This window comes from Phyllobates terribilis, unplaced genomic scaffold, assembly GCF_046119375.1.
Source record: "Phyllobates terribilis strain yellow unplaced genomic scaffold, ASM4611937v1 Scaffold_10__3_contigs__length_209671492, whole genome shotgun sequence".
NCBI lineage: Eukaryota > Metazoa > Chordata > Amphibia > Anura > Dendrobatidae > Phyllobates > Phyllobates terribilis.
Genome location: NW_027362770.1, coordinates 80342476 through 80362388, shown reverse-complemented (window position 1 = coordinate 80362388; position 19913 = coordinate 80342476). Strand labels below are relative to the sequence as shown.

At 49.3% G+C, this 19913-nt stretch overlaps 1 protein-coding gene across 2 annotated transcripts in view; it reads left to right on the top strand.

Moving 5' to 3' along the window:
- LOC141164416 (electrogenic sodium bicarbonate cotransporter 1-like) overlaps positions 1 to 19913 on the top strand; it is a 766124-nt gene that overhangs the window by 490249 nt on the left and 255962 nt on the right. For both annotated transcript variants that reach the window (XM_073649614.1, XM_073649613.1), the window contains exon 11: positions 11357 to 11628. In XM_073649614.1, the coding sequence (XP_073505715.1) occupies positions 11357 to 11628 (272 nt within the window). The remainder of the gene's footprint in view (positions 1 to 11356; positions 11629 to 19913) is intronic.

Genomic DNA, 19913 nt, shown 5'->3' with positions numbered 1-19913 from the left:
GTCCTCATGCAAAACAATTGAAGCAGAAACCATCCAAAACCTGACAAATTCAATGAATGAGAGAGTTCAGAAGCTCCTTTCGAACAAGGGGTCCTATGTGCAAATGTAACATCACCTAGAATAAAGTTTTGAGTTGAAAACTGTTTGATTTCAATTTGTAATAACCTGCTAATGCTTATAATTTCAAAAATGACAATTTTTTTGTTCTTTATTACAATGAAAAGGTTGAAAACTCTGCTGTGCATAATAATTTGGAACATGCATTTTGAGTGCAGTTTGAGCGTTTTATTTTTTTTTAAATATACTGTTATCATAGGCAGTTTGTACAAAAACCTTTCAATTGTACTCTAATAGTTATTTGACTGGAAAATGACAATGACTGCAACTCATATAGGTAATTTGGGAAAATCTGAGAAAATATTATTTGCATAATAATTTGGAACACAGTGTAAACAACAACCATGAACCAAAATCAGACCCAAGTTTGGTGCTTGCAAGCCCTATATACGGGTTTCAATACCATAAAACAAAAAACTACACGTGAGGGTAACAGCCCACCACTGGGAACTGGAGACTACAGAGGCTCTCACCCTAATCTACCACACAGCACCCTATCCCTCTCTAATAAAGAAAAAGAAAAAACTATCCCTACCACCCTACCAATCTTTCCCTACCTGCCCATACCTTTCTCTCACTGACCCTCACTACCAATCTAATACTAACTACCTGTCCCTAAAGACTGTCCCTATCTGTCCCTCCCTGTCCCACATCTATCTAACCCTACAAATAAAGATAAAAAGACTAAACTCACCCTATCACAAGCACACAGAACCTAACTCTCCCTAGGGCACATTAAATGAGAACCCCCTCCATAGAAGGGAGGCCGTCCCTGCACCCAGCCTCTCATACTTCAGCGAGCACACTTTTGCCAGTTCACCCAGGATGTTCCTAATTACCTCTTCCCGGGGGAGGACTTTCTGCTGGGTGGACACTAAACACCGTGCATTCCACGTGTAGAACCTAGTCACTAAACTAACTAAGAAAACAGTGCCACAATCTCGGCCACCAAGGGACCTGAATGCCCCATAGGCCCACTCCGCATAGGACTGGCCTGCCAGCCTAGGCCAGCCAATGGAAGTACCCACCCTACTGTAGACCTCTGTATTAAAGGGACACTGAAGAAGGAAGTGCTCCATGCTTTCAAGCATGCTGCCACACTCTTCACGGGGACAATCCTGGTCATCAGAGTTCCTGTACTTCAGGTTGTGCCTCACATACAGTCCCAAAACTTCAAGGGGATCCGCTTACAGTTTAATAACCAGTGCCCCACCTCCAGATCCCGGCTTGGGCAATCCTTGAGCGCCAGGGGCTTCTGGAAGTGGGTCAACAGAACCCTATTGTCAAGTAACCTCCTTGACAAGGTCCTGATCTCCCACACTCCCAGACCCCACCGGCGGATCACCTTGACAACCTGGGTAGCATAAGCCAGAAGATGCCCATGAGGCGTTCGAAGGTCCTTCACCCGCCCTCCTGTCTCCCATTCCTGGAAGAAAGGCCGAAACCACCCCCTACAGGAGAATACCCACGGAGGAGCCCTCTCTAACCAGAGGTTGGCGATGTTTGCCTTAAGAAAGGTGTTTACTAGAAACACCACTGGGTTGACCATACCCAACCCTCCTAGTCTCCTCGTGCGGTACGTGCCCTCCCTCTTGATTAGGTTCAGCCTATTCCCCCATAATAGTTGGAAGAACAGGCTGTAGACCCGTGCCCAAAGAGGCTCTGGCAAGATGCAGACGCTGCCCAGGTATATTAATAAAGGGAGCAAATACCCCTTGGCCAGGTTAAACCTTTCCCTCAGGGTCAAGGACCAATCCTTCCACTGATCCACCTTCTGGGCGGCGATCTTAAGTCTGCCCTCCCAGTTTTGCTGGGGATAGTCCCCCTGGCCAAAACTGATGCTTAAAATTTTTGCTGTGGCCTGAGGCCCTGGAAGGGTGTCCGGGAGATCAAAACTTGGATCTCCCCCTTCCAGCCAGAGACTCTCACACTTATCCTGGTTGATCATGGACCCAGATGCCACCAAGTAGCGCTCAACCTCAGACATGACCGAGTCTGCCTCCTCTCTCGAGGATACAAAAAGGGAAACGTCGTCGGCGTATGCCACTACCCTCAAGTTGGCCTCTGGCTCTGCCCGGTCCATCCCGACTCCCACCAACGGTCAGCGCTCCACCCTCCTTAGAAAGGGGTCGATCGCGAACACGTATAACAGTGGGCTCAGAGGACAGCCCTGGCGGACACCAGACTTCACCTCAAAAAGTGTCCGATCCAACCGTTCACAAGCGGAAAAGTCTCTGCCCCATTGTATAAAACTCTTAACCAATCAACAAACCTCCCGGGCAGACCGTACATCAGAAGGACAGACCAGAGGTACCCATGGTTAACCCGGTCAAAGGCCTTCGCCTGGTCTAAGAACAGCAAGTACCCCTTCCAGTGACCCGCCCTGCCCTGCTCCACTGCCTCTCGGACACCGAGTACAGCACTAAAAGTACTGCGGCCTGGAACAGAGCAGTGCTGTGCCCCCGAAAGGAGCCGGGGCGCAAACTTCACCAACCGATTAAAAAGCACCTTTGCCAGAACCTTTCGGTCCGTATTGAGAAGCGCTATGGGACGCCAATTCTCAATACCCTTTACCCTTCGACAGAATAATCAGGGCGTACTTCCTCATTGAACCAGGCAGAATGTCCGAGGAGAGACATTCATTAAAAACCTCAGTCATGAGGGGGACCAAAGAGTCCCTAAAAGTCCTGTAAAACTTGGATGTTAAGCCATCCGGACCAGGCGATTTTTTGGGCTGGAGCCCATCAATGGCCCGTCTCACTTCCTCTTCCCTGATTGCTTCTGCCAAAACATGAAGAGAGGGGTCATCCCCTGGCTCAGGGATGGTTTCAGCAAGGAAAGCCGACATTTCATCCCGATCTGGTTCCCTCCTTCCCAAGAGGTGCGAGTAGAAGGATCTGACCACCTCCAGGATCCCTGATTTGGATCTGTTCAGGGAACCCTTACTGTCGATAAGTCCTGTTACCATCTTACAACTCACTGACATCCTGCAGTTCCTGTAGGGGTTGGGCGAGCGGTACCTCCCGAAATCCTTCTCAAAAACTAAGGATGTGTGCCTATCATACTGGCACCCCTTGAGCAAGGCCTTCACCCTGGAGATTTCCTCATGGTCCCCTCCAGTCGAGACGAGCTGCTCGAGTTTCCTCCCCAGCTCCCGATACAGGCGGTACCTGTTCAGGCCTCTTGCAACCCTTCTTTTGAAGATCTCCCACCACTCAGACTTACTGCTACAGAGACCCAAGAGAGGTACCTGGCTCTGAAGAAATTCCTCAAAGGATTGTCTTACATCCGCTTCTTCCAACAGGGATGAATTCAGCTTCCATAGGCCTCTCCCTATCCGGGGAGTCTCTGTAACATTCAAGGAAAAGAAAATGAAACAGTGATGGGAGAATTCCACCTCAACAGGAGACACTGCAGAAGAGACGGTTTCCTCCTTTAAAAAACCTATCTATCCTAGACCTACAACTACCCCTATGAAAGGTGAAACCTCCGTGACCTGGGGTGTGCCGGATGTGGACATCCACCGGGCGAGCTTCGCTTGCTATGCTATTAAGGGTTTTACTATCAAAAGCCAGCCTTCGGTCTCCGGGGCCTCCCCTATCACGGGATCTAGTTATAGTATTAAAGTCCCCACAGAAGACCACCTGCCGGCTCGTAAAAAGATAGGGCTTGATCTTCAGGAAGAGGAATTTACGGTCCCACTTTGACTGTGGACCATAGATATTAATGATCCGGAGCTCTTGTCCCCTCATGAAGACGTCAAGGACCAAGCACCTCCCCATTTCTACCTCAATCACCGGTCTGCATTACACCGAAGCGGCCTTAAAAAGGACCGCTACCCCGCTATAGGGCTCGGCCGCAAGAGACCAGTATGAGGGCCCGCACCTCCACTCCCTCCTTGCTTTGTAAATGGCCCCCATGTCCGTTAGTCTGGTCTTCTGCAAAAATAAAATGTCAGCCTCAACTCGGTTGAAAAAATCAAAGGCCATAAATCTGGCCGACTTTATGCTGGCGACATTAATCGACGCCAGAGTCAACGGAGTAGGTTCCACCATCATGGCTGATTGAGTTAGACGGCCTTCTTTTTGACCGTACCCCCCGATTTTTTATTCTCACCTTCAGAGGAGGAGCCAGACTCTCCCCTCCTCTTCAGTGCCACAGAGGTATCCATAGCACCCGACACCTCCTTTCCAGTACTAAGTTCCTCACCTCTGGACCCCGGGGCAGTCCCCCCCCAGAGGAAAGTGAGCCCCCCGTAGGATGGACCACGCCGCTCCCTGAAGGCACCTCATATGTTACCGCTGGTCCCTCACCCCTGACCTCCGACACAGCAGAGTCATCGAGGGCATGGAACCGGTTGGAGAGGGGGATCAGAGGGGAGCCGGTGAGCCCTTCCGTAGGCATCTTAGTGGCCACGGGGGGCGCTTTAGATGTTTTTTCCCCTTTTCTGTTCCTCCTCCTCTGACTCTTACTTGTCTTACTGGCACCTGATTTTTTAGGCTGCTCCACCACCTCCTCATCCAGACTTTCATACTAGGAGGAGTCATCAGAAGCAGCCACCTCCCCCCTCTCCATCCTCCTGATCTCCTCGCTCACCGTCTCCTCCACCAGGGCCTCAGGGGCTCCGGCTGCCGCTTCTGGGGAGGGGACAGACATCACCCCAGTCGCCTGAGGCTTATCCTGCCCCCTACCCCCACGGCGCCTCACCTGCCACTGGTGGGCAGATGTACTGGCCTCGCCTTCCCTCATTGGCCCCTCAGCTCCTCTCCCACCCCCACCTCCAGCTCCAGCAGAGGATGCACCGCTGGGGACCCCCCCATGGCTCTCCCCCGCCTCACCAGAGATGGTATTAGAAAAGGAGCGGGGGCAGCGGCTATACGGGTGACCTAGGTCACCTCACAGGTGACACCTAATGTCACCACAGGCCGCGGCAAGAAGACCTACCCCGCCACACAAGGCAAATTTCTGCACCTTGCAGCACGTGCTGAAGTGACGGGGATCACTGCACCTGTGGCAGACCTTCGGTTGCCCCTGATAGAAGACCAGGATCCTGTCCCTCCCCAGAAATGCTGAGGAGGGGATGTGAGTGACAGTACCGCCTGAGACCTTCAGCCTCATCATGAAGGTCCAGCCCCCTGACCAAATGCCAAACTCATCCCTGTTCTTCTTTGGGACGTCTGTGACCTCCCAATAGCGAGAAAGCCATGTCATGATGTTAATACCAGAGAGTGACTCGTTATTGGTTAGAACGGTCACTCTCTTTACTCCGTTTTGGCGAGACACCGCCTGCACGGCAAAGTCTCGCCAGCCGGGCTCCCCCTTCGCCAGTTCAAAATTCGACCAGAAAAGCTCTAGGCCCTCTGGCTGAACAAAACTGATGTCGAAGATGGGGGTACCAAAAGGGTGGATCAGGGCAAAGATGTCAGTCGCCCTGAAGTCCATCTTCAGGAGGAGCTCGACGACCCTCGCTCTTGGCGGGCACGCTTCACTGCCCCTCCACCGAAGACGGACTACATTCCTCCTGGCCACCCCCTGCCCGGCTGTCTCCGCCTCCCTTTTATCTTGGAAGGCGGCCAGACCATGTCTATCCAGCCAAAAGACCAGGTCCACCTCTCTTCCCTCTACCTCGATTGTCCGTTCTCCCTTCTTGAGGGCCTGCAGGAAACGGCATCGCAAGTCACCATCCCTGAGGTCCAGAGGTGAGGAAGCCCCCCGAGAAGCCTCCGAGGCCCCAGCTACTACCCCCGCAAAACTCCGGGGACTAGCAGCCGGGGGGGGCAGGTGGACCACCCCTGTCCCCACTCCCCCCACTACCAACAGACATACCCTTCTTACCCCCTGCCACAGACACACCAACACTCGTATCCTCAACCACAGACACATCCATACCCACAGTTACCCCACTCGCCCCACTCCCACTCACATGCACACTGGGGTCACAGTTTTTCTTTTTCTGCACACACTTTTTACCTGCAGTCTTATCTCCGGCATTACTTGCTGAATTATTATTGCCGCCACCTGCTGGCAGCACCTTCCCTGCCGGGGGGTTTTGGAAGCCAGGTGCTGCTGCCACTTTTGCCGGCGCCCCTGGCCCAGACAAGCCCACGGGCACAGAGGACCCCGACAGGCAGGCACCCCCTCTATTGTCTGCCGCAGCCGTGGCACTATTGCTCTCAGCAGCTGCCAGCGCTAAACCCCGCCCCTTTTGGGGCGGAGCCATGCCCACTTGGGCGAGGTTTGCCTGTGAGGCCACATCCCCCACACCAGGCAGCAGGTGGGGGCCTCCGAGGCCACTCCCACCGGCGCGTGGATGACAGGGAGGCCACGCCCCCCGCACCAGGCAGCACAGTGAGGGCCCCAGAGGCCACTCCCACCAGCTCCGTGGACGGCAGGGAGTCCGCGCCCCCCGAAGCCGGCCGTGTCGGGACCCCCAAAACCGACCCGGGTCTACTGACAGGTGCCCCTGGACCAGCGGCACCAGCTCTTAGGGGCACAGCACCCCCTATCATCACACCCTTCGCCACAAATAGCCCTAGGCTAGGCCACTCCCCCTCAGCTCCCACCGGCGGTGGAGCCCCCCGCGCTGACCCATTACTGGGCCCCTTCACATGGGGCCCTGACCTCGCCACGGATCCCGCCAGGGGAGCAGGCCCCACCTTTCCCTTATGAGCCGGCTCTGCCGGAGCCGCAGGCCCCGCGCCCTTTACCTTACCAGGTGCCTACGTCCCTAAAAGTGATCCAGGTTTAGCGGATCCATGTGTGAGGGACCCAGACACCCCAGCACACGCCGCCGGAGATGCGGCCCCAGCTGTCGGTGTGCCGCCGGCAGCGCAGGAGGCAGCGGCAGATGTACACGCCGCCCCCTGCACGCCAGCAGGCGCACCAGGTGCCAGGCCAAACCCCCCTCTTACAGGGGATCCAGTCCGAGCACCACCACAGATGACACCCACCGCCGGGCCGTCCTCCGCGCTATGCTCCATGTCAGACACCTCTGATCCACTGCCTCCATTACCACAAACAGAGGCAGCGCTCTGCGTGCCATGGCCTATATTCTCCCCGCTCCCTCGCTGCGGACCAACAACAGAGTCCAAGCCCGGGTGGGTGGCGGGTGCCGCACAACGGGACAGGGGGGCCCTAGAGAGGGGGACATACACAAATTGCGTGCAACTAGTGTTTTTCTCCTCTTTTTTTTGCTTTTCTCTTCATCCCCCTCCCAGGTGCCTCATCCTCGCAGATCTCATCCCCAAACGCAAGCTGACCAAAACGTACCGGGGACTCGATCTGCTGGATCTGCTGCATAATGAGGCAGCCCCCCTCACTGCTACTACTCCCATCCTCCTCATCCTCCCCCTCACTCCCGCTGCCCTCTGAAGGGCCAGAATCAGACGGGAGAGCCATCTGCTCAGGGGCTATCCCGCTATGCGATGCCTGGAGATCACTTACCAGGCCACCAGGCGGTGGGTAGGGCGCAACCTCCTCAACGCATACCTCTTCCTCCTCCACCACCTGGCCGGGGCCCTGCGACCCCTCCAGAGCCCCACCGGTCATGGCTCTGAACCGGTCATCATTTTCCAGTTTCTCCTTAAAGGGTCCACTGCCCGCCAAGATGGTGCTTCTGCGGTCTTCCAGCTCTTGAATGGCCCGTTTGATCTTCCAGACCGTGGCGGATAGCTCAGGCTTCTTGCTGCCAGAGGCCCTCTCGGACCTCTCCTGAGCTACCCTCAACTCCCCCCAGAGGGATCTTAGCTTCTTTGAGGCGTCCTCATACTCGCAGAGGTGCGCATGGATACGGGAGGCATAGGTGACGGTTGCCTCCCTCGCCACCTTGGTACCCCAATCAAGGGGCACCACTGCAGCACCTCGGCTCATACTCGACCTACCTCCGGAGGGAGGAGCCGCCGCGGTCGTAGCCTCGGGGGTCCTCCGGGTCTTCATGCCGGAACCCTTGCTGCCTTGGCCTGATCTTGCAGCCTTAGCTGGGTTGGTGTTCCTCCCACCCCCCGCCGGCTTAGACCGGGAGGTGGGAGCCGGGGGCCCAGCCCCGGAGGCCAGTCCCACCACGAGCCTTCTTCCCTGGGAAGGGGGCAGACAAAAAGTCCCAGGTGAAAAATTACCTCCCTTCCCAGGAGCTCTCTCCACACACCAAACACAGTCCTAGCAGCACACTGCAGGCTCCGCCTCCACCTCTTCCTGTCTGGAGCTGCAGCAGACAGAACTGGAATGGACCCTCTTGCTATATGCACTGCAGTCTGCCACATACACTGCCTGCCTGCCTAGCACTGATATCTTTGCAGCTGGATTAGTCCTCAGAAGGACTGTTAGTTGAGATGGATATGTGTAGAATATGTTGTGGTATACCTACACTAACTAAGAAACAAGCAAATCTCTCCCTAGCTCAGCAGCACCTTTCCCTACACTGTCTGATTCCGGAGTGACTGTGACGAGCATGGGGGTGCCAGGTCTGATATAGACCTGATGACGCTGTGCAGCCAGCCAATCACTGTAATGCCCACAACCAACATGGCTGCGGCATGACAGTGTGTGGCAGACAATCCCTGCATGTTCATTGGTGCTCTAAAGTGTTCTTAACCTGGGCGAAGCCCACAGTTAGTGCCCAAATGCTGGGAGGAAATAAACTTTATTCCTCCCAACAGCATTCAGGTTTCAGTCTTGGGGGTGGGGCCAGTGCGGGTTCAGTTACCGGTCTCTGTATTTAGAGCGGCAGCTGTAACCGCGCTCCTGGCATTGACTGACAGCCGGCTCTAATGCTGGTCCAGCTGTCAGTCAGTTCAGGAATTACAATCGACGCTCTCTATATACAGAGCAGTGACTGAACCCATCCCAGCACCATCCCCGTGACTAAAATCGAAACGCTGCCAGGAGGAATAAAGTTAATTTCCTCTCGGAAGCATGGCTCTAAGTGTGGGCATAGGTCAGGTTCAGAATGCTATTAACCTGCAGATCTACCTCAAGTTTGCAGGTTAATAAGGTTTTTTTCACATTATGGGTTCCTTTTAAGACAAACTCATTGTAGCTATTTTAGAAAAAGATATATCCAGACCAAATACATAGCAAAAATGAGAGGACTGCTACAATTATACCTACAGAATTATGAAGTCACGACCTCCAAATAATAAAATATAAATTTCATTGAAAACCTATAAAAATTGCAAAGATGCAACAAAAACAAACAAAAAAAATCAAAATATGCACATGTAATAATAAGTAGTAAGCGAGGTTCTCAATGAAGGCTCAAAAAGGGAAGGATATACAAACCACAGATATAAAAATGGGCAGTAAAAGGAAAATCACTAGCAAAACACCGTACACAGGGAATAAATACAAAATATGTCAGCTAGTCTCAATATATAAAAATAAAAGCTATCCCTGCTCAGTGCAAAATATGCCCTTAATACAATGGAGAGCACAAAAAATATCACCATATATTACATGGTAGGAAAGTATATGACAAGTGTGTGGAGCATACCGCATGTTCATGGAACATAGTTATGACGGTGTTAAATAGCCAGGAATTCCTTACCCTTGTTTATAGCCTATGCCTCACAACCCCCATACACTATTCCTTGAGAAATTCTGCAAGGACTTAGCCCCCGACTTGGGCATAAACAAATTCCAAGATGTAATTATTAGATTGTTGTACACCCTAAAAACCTGTAAGCTGTGCCTGACATTTTAGATTGAATACTTACATGTTGGATATACTTTCTTCATGGTTGGAAATAAAGTAAGAAAGTTTTAATCCCTATCATGGGCTATATTGCATCTTGGAAATTGTAATCTGGAAAGAGGGTTCATCCAAAAATATACTTCTCCAGCCGGTGAAGGCTTCTTCTTGTTAAAGCAGAAAGATGGGTCTTTGTGGAGCATCTTGTTTGGTGGCTTTGAAAAAAAATATCTTTCTGTATTATATGTAAATGATTCTGCAGAACATTCTAAATTGATCTTTGTAGATACAAAACATGTGTAGGTTCTTTTTTATTTAAGTAGTGAAAAAAAATTCCAAAGTTTGTAGAAAAAAAAATGGCGCCATTTTCTGAGACCCGTAGCATTTCCATTTTTAGGGATCTGGATGAGGGCTTATTTTTTTCGTACTGAGCTGATGTTTTTATTGATACCATTTTGGAGTAGATACAATGTTTTGAACGCTTGTTATTGCATTTTATTGCAATGTTGCAGCGACCAAAAAACCCCGTTATTTGGCGTTTTGATTTTTTTGCTCGTTACTCCGCTTACCGATCGGATTAATTTTTTTTATATTCTGATCGGGTGTTTCTAAACGCAGTGATTCCAAATATATATATTTTTTTATTTTGAATGGGGCAAAAGGGGGTGATTTGAACGTTTATACTTTTTTAATTTTTTCTATATTTTTAAAAACTTTTTTTTACACTTTTACTTGCTTCAATAGTCTCCTCAGGAGACTTGCAGCAGCAATCATCTGATCGCTTGTGCTACACATAGCAGGACTTCAGCTCTGCTATGTGTAGCAGAAATTATCATCTGCTATGAGCGCTGGACATGGGGCGGCGCTCATAGCAGATTGGCAATGACAAACACAGGGGTCTTCTGCAGACCCCAGGTTGTCATGCCAACCCATCGGCGCCCTGTGATCATGTGACAGGGGCACCGATGGGCAGAGTTAGTGACACGCCTCCAGCGCGGGCATGTTAAATATTTTTATTGATGACTTATCCTTAGGTCATCAATATCGGATCAGTGGGGTTACAACACTCAGCACCCCAGCCGATCAGCTGTTCCTGGTGCCATTGGTGGTTTGATGTGCTGAGTTGTGGGGCTACATACCATAACTCTAGCAACTACATAGAGGCTTCAGATGGGTACAGCATATCCACGCCCTATTAATTAGAATAGGCGGTAGATCTGTAGTACCCAGCTTTGGCCAATATTCCATTGATGAAGCTCTGCTGTGCAGCTCCGCAACACAGCACATCCAGTTTCCAACAGCACTGAGGACAGCTAACCGCCAGGTATCACACCCCCACCAATCAGATATTGATGACCTATCCTAAGGATAGGCCATCATAATACAAGTCCTGGACATTCCCTTTAATCTCTAAGACAAGTGAAAATGTATACTTTGAAAATCATGCCTGTTGAAAATATACCCATCTAAACATTGTATGTATGTACGTGTTTGTTTTTGTAAAACCTAAACTAGTAGATTTGTGCATATTCATTATTTTTATTTTTTTTTCAGAGACTACAATTTTGAATACTTAGAATTTAGACTTTGGATTGGACTCTGGGTGGCATTTTACTGCCTAATTTTGGTTGCCACTAATGCTGCTTACTTGGTTCAATATTTCACTCGTTTTACAGAAGAAAGTTTTTGCGCATTAATAAGCTGTATTTTCATTTATGATGCTATGAAAAAGATGCTAAACCTGGCTGATCACTTTCCAGTTAATTGGAAATACAATACAGATAACATGACCCAGTACAGTTGTAAATGCAATTTACTTGAAATGGGTAAGTAGTATTGGGTGTGTTTATGTTATTCCAAAATTACATTTGGGCATTAAACATTGTAGGAATTTTTCTATCAGATTATCATCATGTAAGCTATCTTTAGATTTTTTACATTTCTGAAAGCTCACAAATACACAAATCAATATGTGCGGGAATGTTTTTAGTGTGGTGAGCATACTATATTTTTCAGACTATAAGACGCACCCAAAATTTACCTTATATAAATAAGTACATCAACCAATAGATAATATCCCTGGCCAAATATAAAATATCGTAGACGAAAAAAAAATCAATTCATAAATTAAATAAATATATAAAGTGACAGTGCATCAATAAATAATTATGAATATGCATAATATGCATAATATGCATCCACAACCAATAGAGTCACTGGTAAGAGTCAATAAGCTAATTAAGTAAAAGTGCTCTGTTAAAGTGACAGTGCATAGTGGAAGTATTGTAGTAAAGTCATAGTGGCAAAACGCGCATCGTGACTAGGCGGTGTGGACACCACATACCTTTACTGCTGCAGTATGCAATCTACTTTATTTTCACTACATCTCTGATACCATGCACTGTCACTTTAGCTAGTATCATCATTTGATTTACCCTGTGATACTATTTACCCCTTGCTACAATACTTCCACTATGCACTGTCACTTTAACAGAGCACTCTATGGTGTTGCAGCCTCTATGGCGTTTCAGAAAACGTGTGTGTATATACTGACAGACCATGTGACTCTTAGATTGCAGACAGGTAGACTTCCTTTCACTAACCATGTAACTTGTGAAGGTAATTGCTTGCACCAGAAATTTGTAGGGGTTTCATAGCAAAAGGAGTTACTGTATTTTTCGGACCATAAGACGCACTTTTTTCCTCCAAAATTTTGGAGGAAAATGGGGGGTGCGTTTTATAGTCCGAATGTTGGGGCGGGTGTATATTTGTGTGTGGTGTGGGGGGCGCGGTATCGGTGGAGGAGCGGGGAACAGGAAGCAGCAGCCGCCTACTGCAGCCTACACTGTCCCCGCTGATAAAGAAAATGAATATTCACTGCTCCCCACGCCCATGGGGCGTGGGGAGCACTGAATATTCATGCTCCTTCATAGCCGGCACACAGCGGAGCCGCGCTGCGGCTGCGGATGCTGCCGGCTATCTCCTGTGTCCGCTGTTAAAGGGCATGAATATTCAACCTCTCTCCACGCACATGGTTGTGGGGAGGGGGTGAATATTCATGCCCTTTAATGAGCGGGCACAGGAGATAGCCGGCAGCAGCAGTAGCCGCAGCACGACTACGCTGTGTGCCGGCTATGAAGGAGCATGAATATTCAGTGCTCCCCGCGCACACAGTCATAGGGAGCGGTGACTTCCGGCAGTTGATCTCTCCTTGTAAGCAGCGCATGGCAGTGATGTCATGCGCGCCTCACATGGAGAGATCAGTGCAGGCAGACTGGACGCAGCGCTGGAGGACAGAGAAGAGAGGTGAGTAGGAGGGTTTATTTTTTTTTAATGTGCAGCCTGATGGGGATTAGGGGGACCATGCATACTAGGACAGGGATTAGGGGTGTCATGCATACCAGGACAGGGATTAGGGGTGCCATGCATACCAGGACAGGGATTAGGGGTGCCAAGCATACCAGGACAGGGATGAGGGGTGCCATGCATACCAGGACAGGGATGAGGGGTGCCATGCATACTAGGACAGGGATGAGGGGTGCCATGAATATCAGGACAGGGATGAGGGGTGCCATGCATACCAGGATAGGGATTAGGGGTGCCTGCATACCAGGACATGGATGAGGGGTGCCATGCATACCAGGATAGGGATGAGGAGTGCCATGCAAACCAGGATTGGGGATGAGGGGTGTCATGCATACCAGGACAGTGATTAGGGGTGCCATGCATACCAGGATAGGGATGAGGGGTGCCATGCATGCCAGGACAGGGATTAATGGTGCCATGCATACCAGGACAGGGATGAGGGGTGCCATGCATACCAGGACAGGGATGAGGGGTGCCATGCATACCAGGACAAGGATGAGGGGTGCCATGCATACGAGGACAGGGATGATGGGTGCCATGTATATCAGGATAGGTATGAGGGGTGCCATGCATACCAGGATAGGGATGATGGGTGCCATGCATACCAGGATAGGGATTAGGGGTGCTTGCATACCTGAACAGGGATGAGGGGTGCCTTCCATACCAGGACAGGGATTAGGGGTGCCATGCATATCGGGATAGGTATGAGGAGTGCCATGCATACCAGGATAGGGATGATGGGTGCCATGCATACCAGGATAGGGATTAGGAGTGCCTGCATACCAGGACAGGGATGAGGGGTGCCATGCATACCAGGACAGGGATGAGGGGTGCCATGCATACCAGGACAGGGATGATGGGTGCCATGCATATCAGGATAGGTATGAGGGGTGCCATGCATACCAGGATAAGGATGAGGGGTGCCATGCATACCAGGATGGAGGGATGCCAGGCATACCAGGATGGGGATGGGGACCACATATAAAAAGGAAGGGGGGTGGCGTATATACCAGGATGGGGGATATTGTCAAAATTGGGGGACATTACCCCTATACCAGTGTCAGCAGAAGACCCCCTCCCCCTTAAAAGTGCATCATGACCACATTTTTTGCTAAAATTTTTATTTTTTTATTTTCCTCCTCTAAAACCTAGGTGCGTCTTATGGTCCGGTGCGTCTTATAGTCAGAAAAATACGGTAATACACACTCACATGCCAATTTTTAATTTAATTTTTAATTTAAATTTAATTTATGCCTATATTTTTCTCGCTTCACTAACTTAGAATAACTAGTTCTGATGCATCACACACAAATCATATTATAAAAATATTTAAACATAAGTTGTAATGTAACAAAATAAGTAAAAAGTCAAGGGGGTAAATACTTTTGCATGCCACTGTATCATTTTAGAGCTTATACGATGCTTTGATCATTTGTATTGCATTTTAGGGCGGTGAGGTGAACAAAAAAAGAAGACTTTTAGGGAATTTTTTTTATTTACCGTAAGAGTCAATCAATTATATATGTTGATAAACAAGAATTTTATGAATGTGATGATAACTGTTTTTTTTAGTTGAATTTCCTTATTTTAATGGAGGAGAATGGGGTTAATTCAAATTTTAGATTTTTACATTTTTTTTAATTTTTAGTCAGGGTGGTCAGGGTGATATTAGATCTGCCTAGGGGGTCTCCACTCCCCCTTTCCCTACTTGTTAGGCTCCCTTCCCCCTTTTCCCGTTGTTGTACACTTGTTCGTTCCCTCACCTTGCATGACTGATGAAGTGAGGAGCCTCATAATTTCTTACTCCGTAACAGGTTCAAAGATGGAAAGTGAGCTTAAGGTGCCGGAGGAAAGGAGATCCATGCTCTGAGTGGATTGTGTAAAAATGTCTTGTTGGATATGATTGATTTTTTTCTAGGAAATAAGTGGCCAGATCATCAGCACTGAGGTTGGTGATGGGGACCTGTACATTAGGGCTCAGGAGGGAGTGGAAAGTTTTGAAAAATAGTTTTGAATTGTAGGCTATATTGATGTGATGAAGGTGGTGAAGTAGACTTGTGTGGTCAGATAGATAGCAGAATTCTAAGTTTTGAGCATGAAATTATAGTGGTTGAAATCTTCTGCTGAAAGTGATTTTCTCCACTGACTCTCAATACACCTTGAGCAATGATGGAGAAAATGTGTTTGCAATGTGTGCCAGGGTTGCCGTCGTCTCTGCCAGGTCGTTCTGTGTGCAGCAGGTGCTGCTTCATTCAGGACATTCTGCTGAATCTTTACAGGAGAGAGAGGAGATTGGAGCTAGAGATGACTGTATATTGTTCATAAACTGCTGGTTATAGATGGCACATAGATTTCTTATGTGTGGTAAGTTGGGGTGTCCTAAGCGGGGAAACAGTTCTTGACAGAGAAAGAAATAAGGTTGTGGTCAGAGATCAGTAGAAGGGAGTTAGCAAAGTTGTACAATGAGCAGAGCCAGGAGATGACCAGGTCCAGAATATTCCCACCTTTATGTGTAGGAGAGTCAATAAGCTCTGAATGGCCAATGGAAAAGGATTATCAGTGGGGATATTAAAGTCCCCCATGATGAAAGTGGGAATATCACAGGATAGAAATTGTGGAAGCCTGCTGGCAAATTGATCAAAGATCGGATTGGTTTTGCATGGAGGGTGATACACAACCGCCACTCGCAGAGTGAAGGGTAAGAAGAGTCTGACGGTGTGGACTTCAAAGGAAGGAAACATAAGTGAGGGCACGAAAGGGTAGCCTGGAAAGCACATTGTGATGAAAAAAAGAGCATACCAACACCTGCACCTTGTTTGCTTTCAAGCATGATGGTATGGGAAAATTGTAGCCCACCATACGAGAGAGCAGCAGTGTAATTGTCCGACGGCTAGATCCAGGTTTCAGTGACAACCCAGAAGGTTAAGGGAATTAGAAAGAAAAAAGTATTGAATGTAGGGGAGTTTGTTACACGCTGATCATGAGTTCCAGAGAACACAATTAAAAGAAACAGGAGAAGGCATGCACCTATAAATGTAATTGTACAATGTGTGTTAATTTAGCTTATTTAAACTCCTTAAATGCTTTATATTAAGCACATGGAAGTGGCTTAGGCCACTTTTAGACATGGCAGAGTTATAGCACAGTTTCAGTGTTGATTCCACTCCAACAATTTATGCCACTACAAATGGCAGTATGGGGAGAATACATACAATAGAATTCAATATAGAATGCTGCAATTTTTTCAGATTAATGTAAAGTTGGGTCTCATAGAAGTCTATTGGTATCCTTTTACCACTTGTGGTAAAGCGACTTGCACGGCTTTCCAGAGGCAGACACAGGACACACGGTTCGGGTTAAGCTTCCTGCTGATTTATTCTGTAGCATAAACTCCAGCAGTGTCCCATAAAAATAAACAGATCCTCTCGGGGTTAGCGGGAAAATAAAAGATAAGGTATAACAGAGTCCGATATCAAGCAAGGATCGGCCCCCTCCGGGTAGCATGATAAAGTCGCAGCAAACACCAGTCCTCTGGTGTTGCTCTCTGGTTTCACCCAAACACAGCCTGGAGACTTCACTCTCCAGGCCACACACTGCTCAGAGAAAAAAAAATGACTGAACATTTAAAGCTTGCTCAGCCACACCCTGAGGGGAGGTAGGGGAATGTCCTCCCACCCTCTTTACCATTCCCATAAAACCACACCCTTTAAGAGAGTTAACCCCCCAGCATATAACATGCTGGCAGAAAATTATTAGGTTTTAGTTCATACAGGAGAGCAATCTGAGTGACACATACCTCCCCTCGCATATCATACCAGTCACTCTGTCACATATTCCCCCCCTCTGCCCAAAGCCGGGGGTTTGGGCACTTTCCGATACCAGGCAGGGAATCCTAGAGAGGGCATCTGCGTTCCCGTGTAACTTCCCATTAGGCATGAGCGAACATTTCAATGTTCGGTTCGGAAAAGTTTGCCGAACAAATTGATATTCACCAAATTTATTCGCCGAATGTTCTTCGAACATTTCCGAAGCCCATAGGAGTCAATGGGGGGACCAAAAAAATGCATATACAACACCTAGAAATGGGACCAAAAGTTGCCAAAACACATCAAATTAGGTGTAGACACCAGGGAAGTGTCACTAATTGACCCACAGTACAAGAACTATAATTATTATTACTGTGACAGCGACATTTATTCAGTTGCGCTTTACATGTCAAAAGGGGTCACCGACTGGTACAACAGGAGAGAGGACCCTGCCTGCAAGGGCACACTGTCACGGACGTGGTTTGTGGAACCACTATGCCATGGACCCCGGAGAGCCTGGAGGGGCGTGACTAAGTGAGCACCAGACTGTTCACTAGAGCCTCTGATGGTGAGGTTAGACTTGGCTCCCAATGAACGCTAGGTGTAGCAGTAGCTGGACCCAGTAGGACAGACTAGATGGTGTAGGAGGCAGAGTCTGTATCAGAGTGCAGCAGGCAGAGTCTGTATCAGGAGCTCAGCAGGCAGAGTCTGTATCAGAGTGCAGCAGGCAGAGTCTGTATCAGAGTGCAGCAGGCACACTCTATATCAGGAGTGAAGCAGGCAGAGTCTGTATCAGGAGTGCAGAAAGGACTGGTACGCAATCTTACACAACTTAGACTGCAGAACAGGAAGGTTCCACTACAGCCAACCCAATAGATGGAGACCCAATCAGGATTCCCCACATTTAAAAAAATTTGTGGCAGACACTAGCAATGTCTAATCAATTTCACTACAGTAGAAATAGTGTAAATAAGCCGCACACCTCTTCCAGTACAGCCAACCCAGGAGATGGAGACCTAACCAGGAGGGTTCACATTTCCCTAAATGAGGGCCTAACACCATCGATGATTACGGTGGATTGAGAAACATGTGGTGTGCTCAGAATAACAAACAAAGCAGGCATGTTCACTTCACTTACAGCTGACGATCTGTCACTCAGCCTAACTGCAGCGGGTATACAGCTGGTTCTGTCGGACACCTGCGTGACACAACTTGGCACGGTAACACAGGAGGAGGAAGAAGCAGCTGAGGTGTTTGATGGGGCGGGTGATGGTTGTTTATTGAAAATCAATTTAGAGTTTATCACGTTTGCATACTCATTTGGGGAGAACAATATCTGCACCAAATGCTCAATTTCACTACAGTATAACTATAGAAATGCATGGAGATTAAAACCTCTTCCACTACAGTCAACCTACTGGATGAAGACCTATTCAGGATTCCCCACATTTCCAAAAATTAGCGGCAGACGCCAGCAAAGTGTAATTAATTTCACTACAGTAGAAATAGTGTAAATAAGACCCACATCTCTTCCAGTACAGCTAACCCAGGAGATGGAGACCTAACCAGGAGTGTTCACATTGCCCTAAATGAGGGCCTAACGCCACCGAAGTGGCATTAATTTCACTAGAGTATAAGTATTGCAAAGGGGGCCTAAACCAGTTCCACTACAGTCCACACAATAGATGGAGACTGTAACGGGTCTGGGAGGTGGAACCACAGAGCAACTATACAAAGGGGCAGTCCTTGTAAGGAAGCGGGTGACACCCAGGGAAGGCGGGCAGGCAGTCACGGCTAGTGACGGGGACAGTCTCTGGGTAAGAGGGCAGGGGATCACGGCAAGTGACAGGGACAGTCTCTGGGTAAGAGGGCAGGAGATCACGGCCAGTGACGGGGACAGTCTCTGGGTAAGAGGGCAGGAGGTCACGGCAAGTGACGGGGCAGTCTCTTGACAGGCGGGTGGTCACGGCAAGTGATGGCTAAGCCTCCAGGTAGGCAAGCAGGCAGGTAGCGGGTGGACGCTCCCAGGTGAGCGGGCGAGGGTCTCTGGACAAGCGGGTGGTCACAGCAAGTGACGGCAGAGCCTCCAGGTAGGCAAACAGGCAGGTAACAGGTGGACGCTCCCAGGTGAGCGGGCAAGAGTCTCTGGACGGGCAGGTGGTCACAGCACGTGACGGCAGAGCCTCCAGGTAGGCTAGCGGGCAGGTAGCAGGTGAGCGCTCCCAGGTGAGCGGGTAAGATTCTCTGGACAGGCAGGTGGTCACAGCACGTGATGGCAGAGCCTCCAGGTAGGCTAGCAGGCAGGTAGCAGGTGAGCGCTCCCAGGTGAGCGGGCAGACGGATCCATAGACAGACTGGCAGGGCTGGTAGGCAGACTGTCAGACCCCAGGAATAACAGCAGATAGACACGAGTCAGGCAGGTATCAGACAGGAAACTGGCAGGAAACTGGCAGGTAACTGGTAACGGGACCTGAGGGCTGAAGCAGAGTGCTGAACTATGCTACAACATTGCTCGGGCACCTCCATTTTGGAGGAGGTGCCTTATATATGGAGAGATCCTCCGGCCATTGGCCGGGGACTCCTTAGGACGGCGCGCGCGGCCCCTTTAAGAGAGGGGGAACGCGCGCGCGCGCCCTAAGCACATTGGCCGGGAAGGAGCGCACGCTGCCAGCAGAGTGGGAGGAAGACGCCGGGCACGGAGCGGAGAGGTGAGGGGAACAGCGTCCCTGCCTAACAGGAGGCAGGGACGCCGACGCTACAGAGACCCAATCAGGATTCTCCACATTTCAAAAAATTAGTGACAGACACTAGCAATGTCTAATCAATTTCACTGCAGTAGAAATAGTGTAAATGAGACCCACATCTCTTCCAGTACAGACAACCCAGGAGAAACCCAGGAGATGGAGACCTAACCCGGAGTGTTCACATTGCCCTAAATG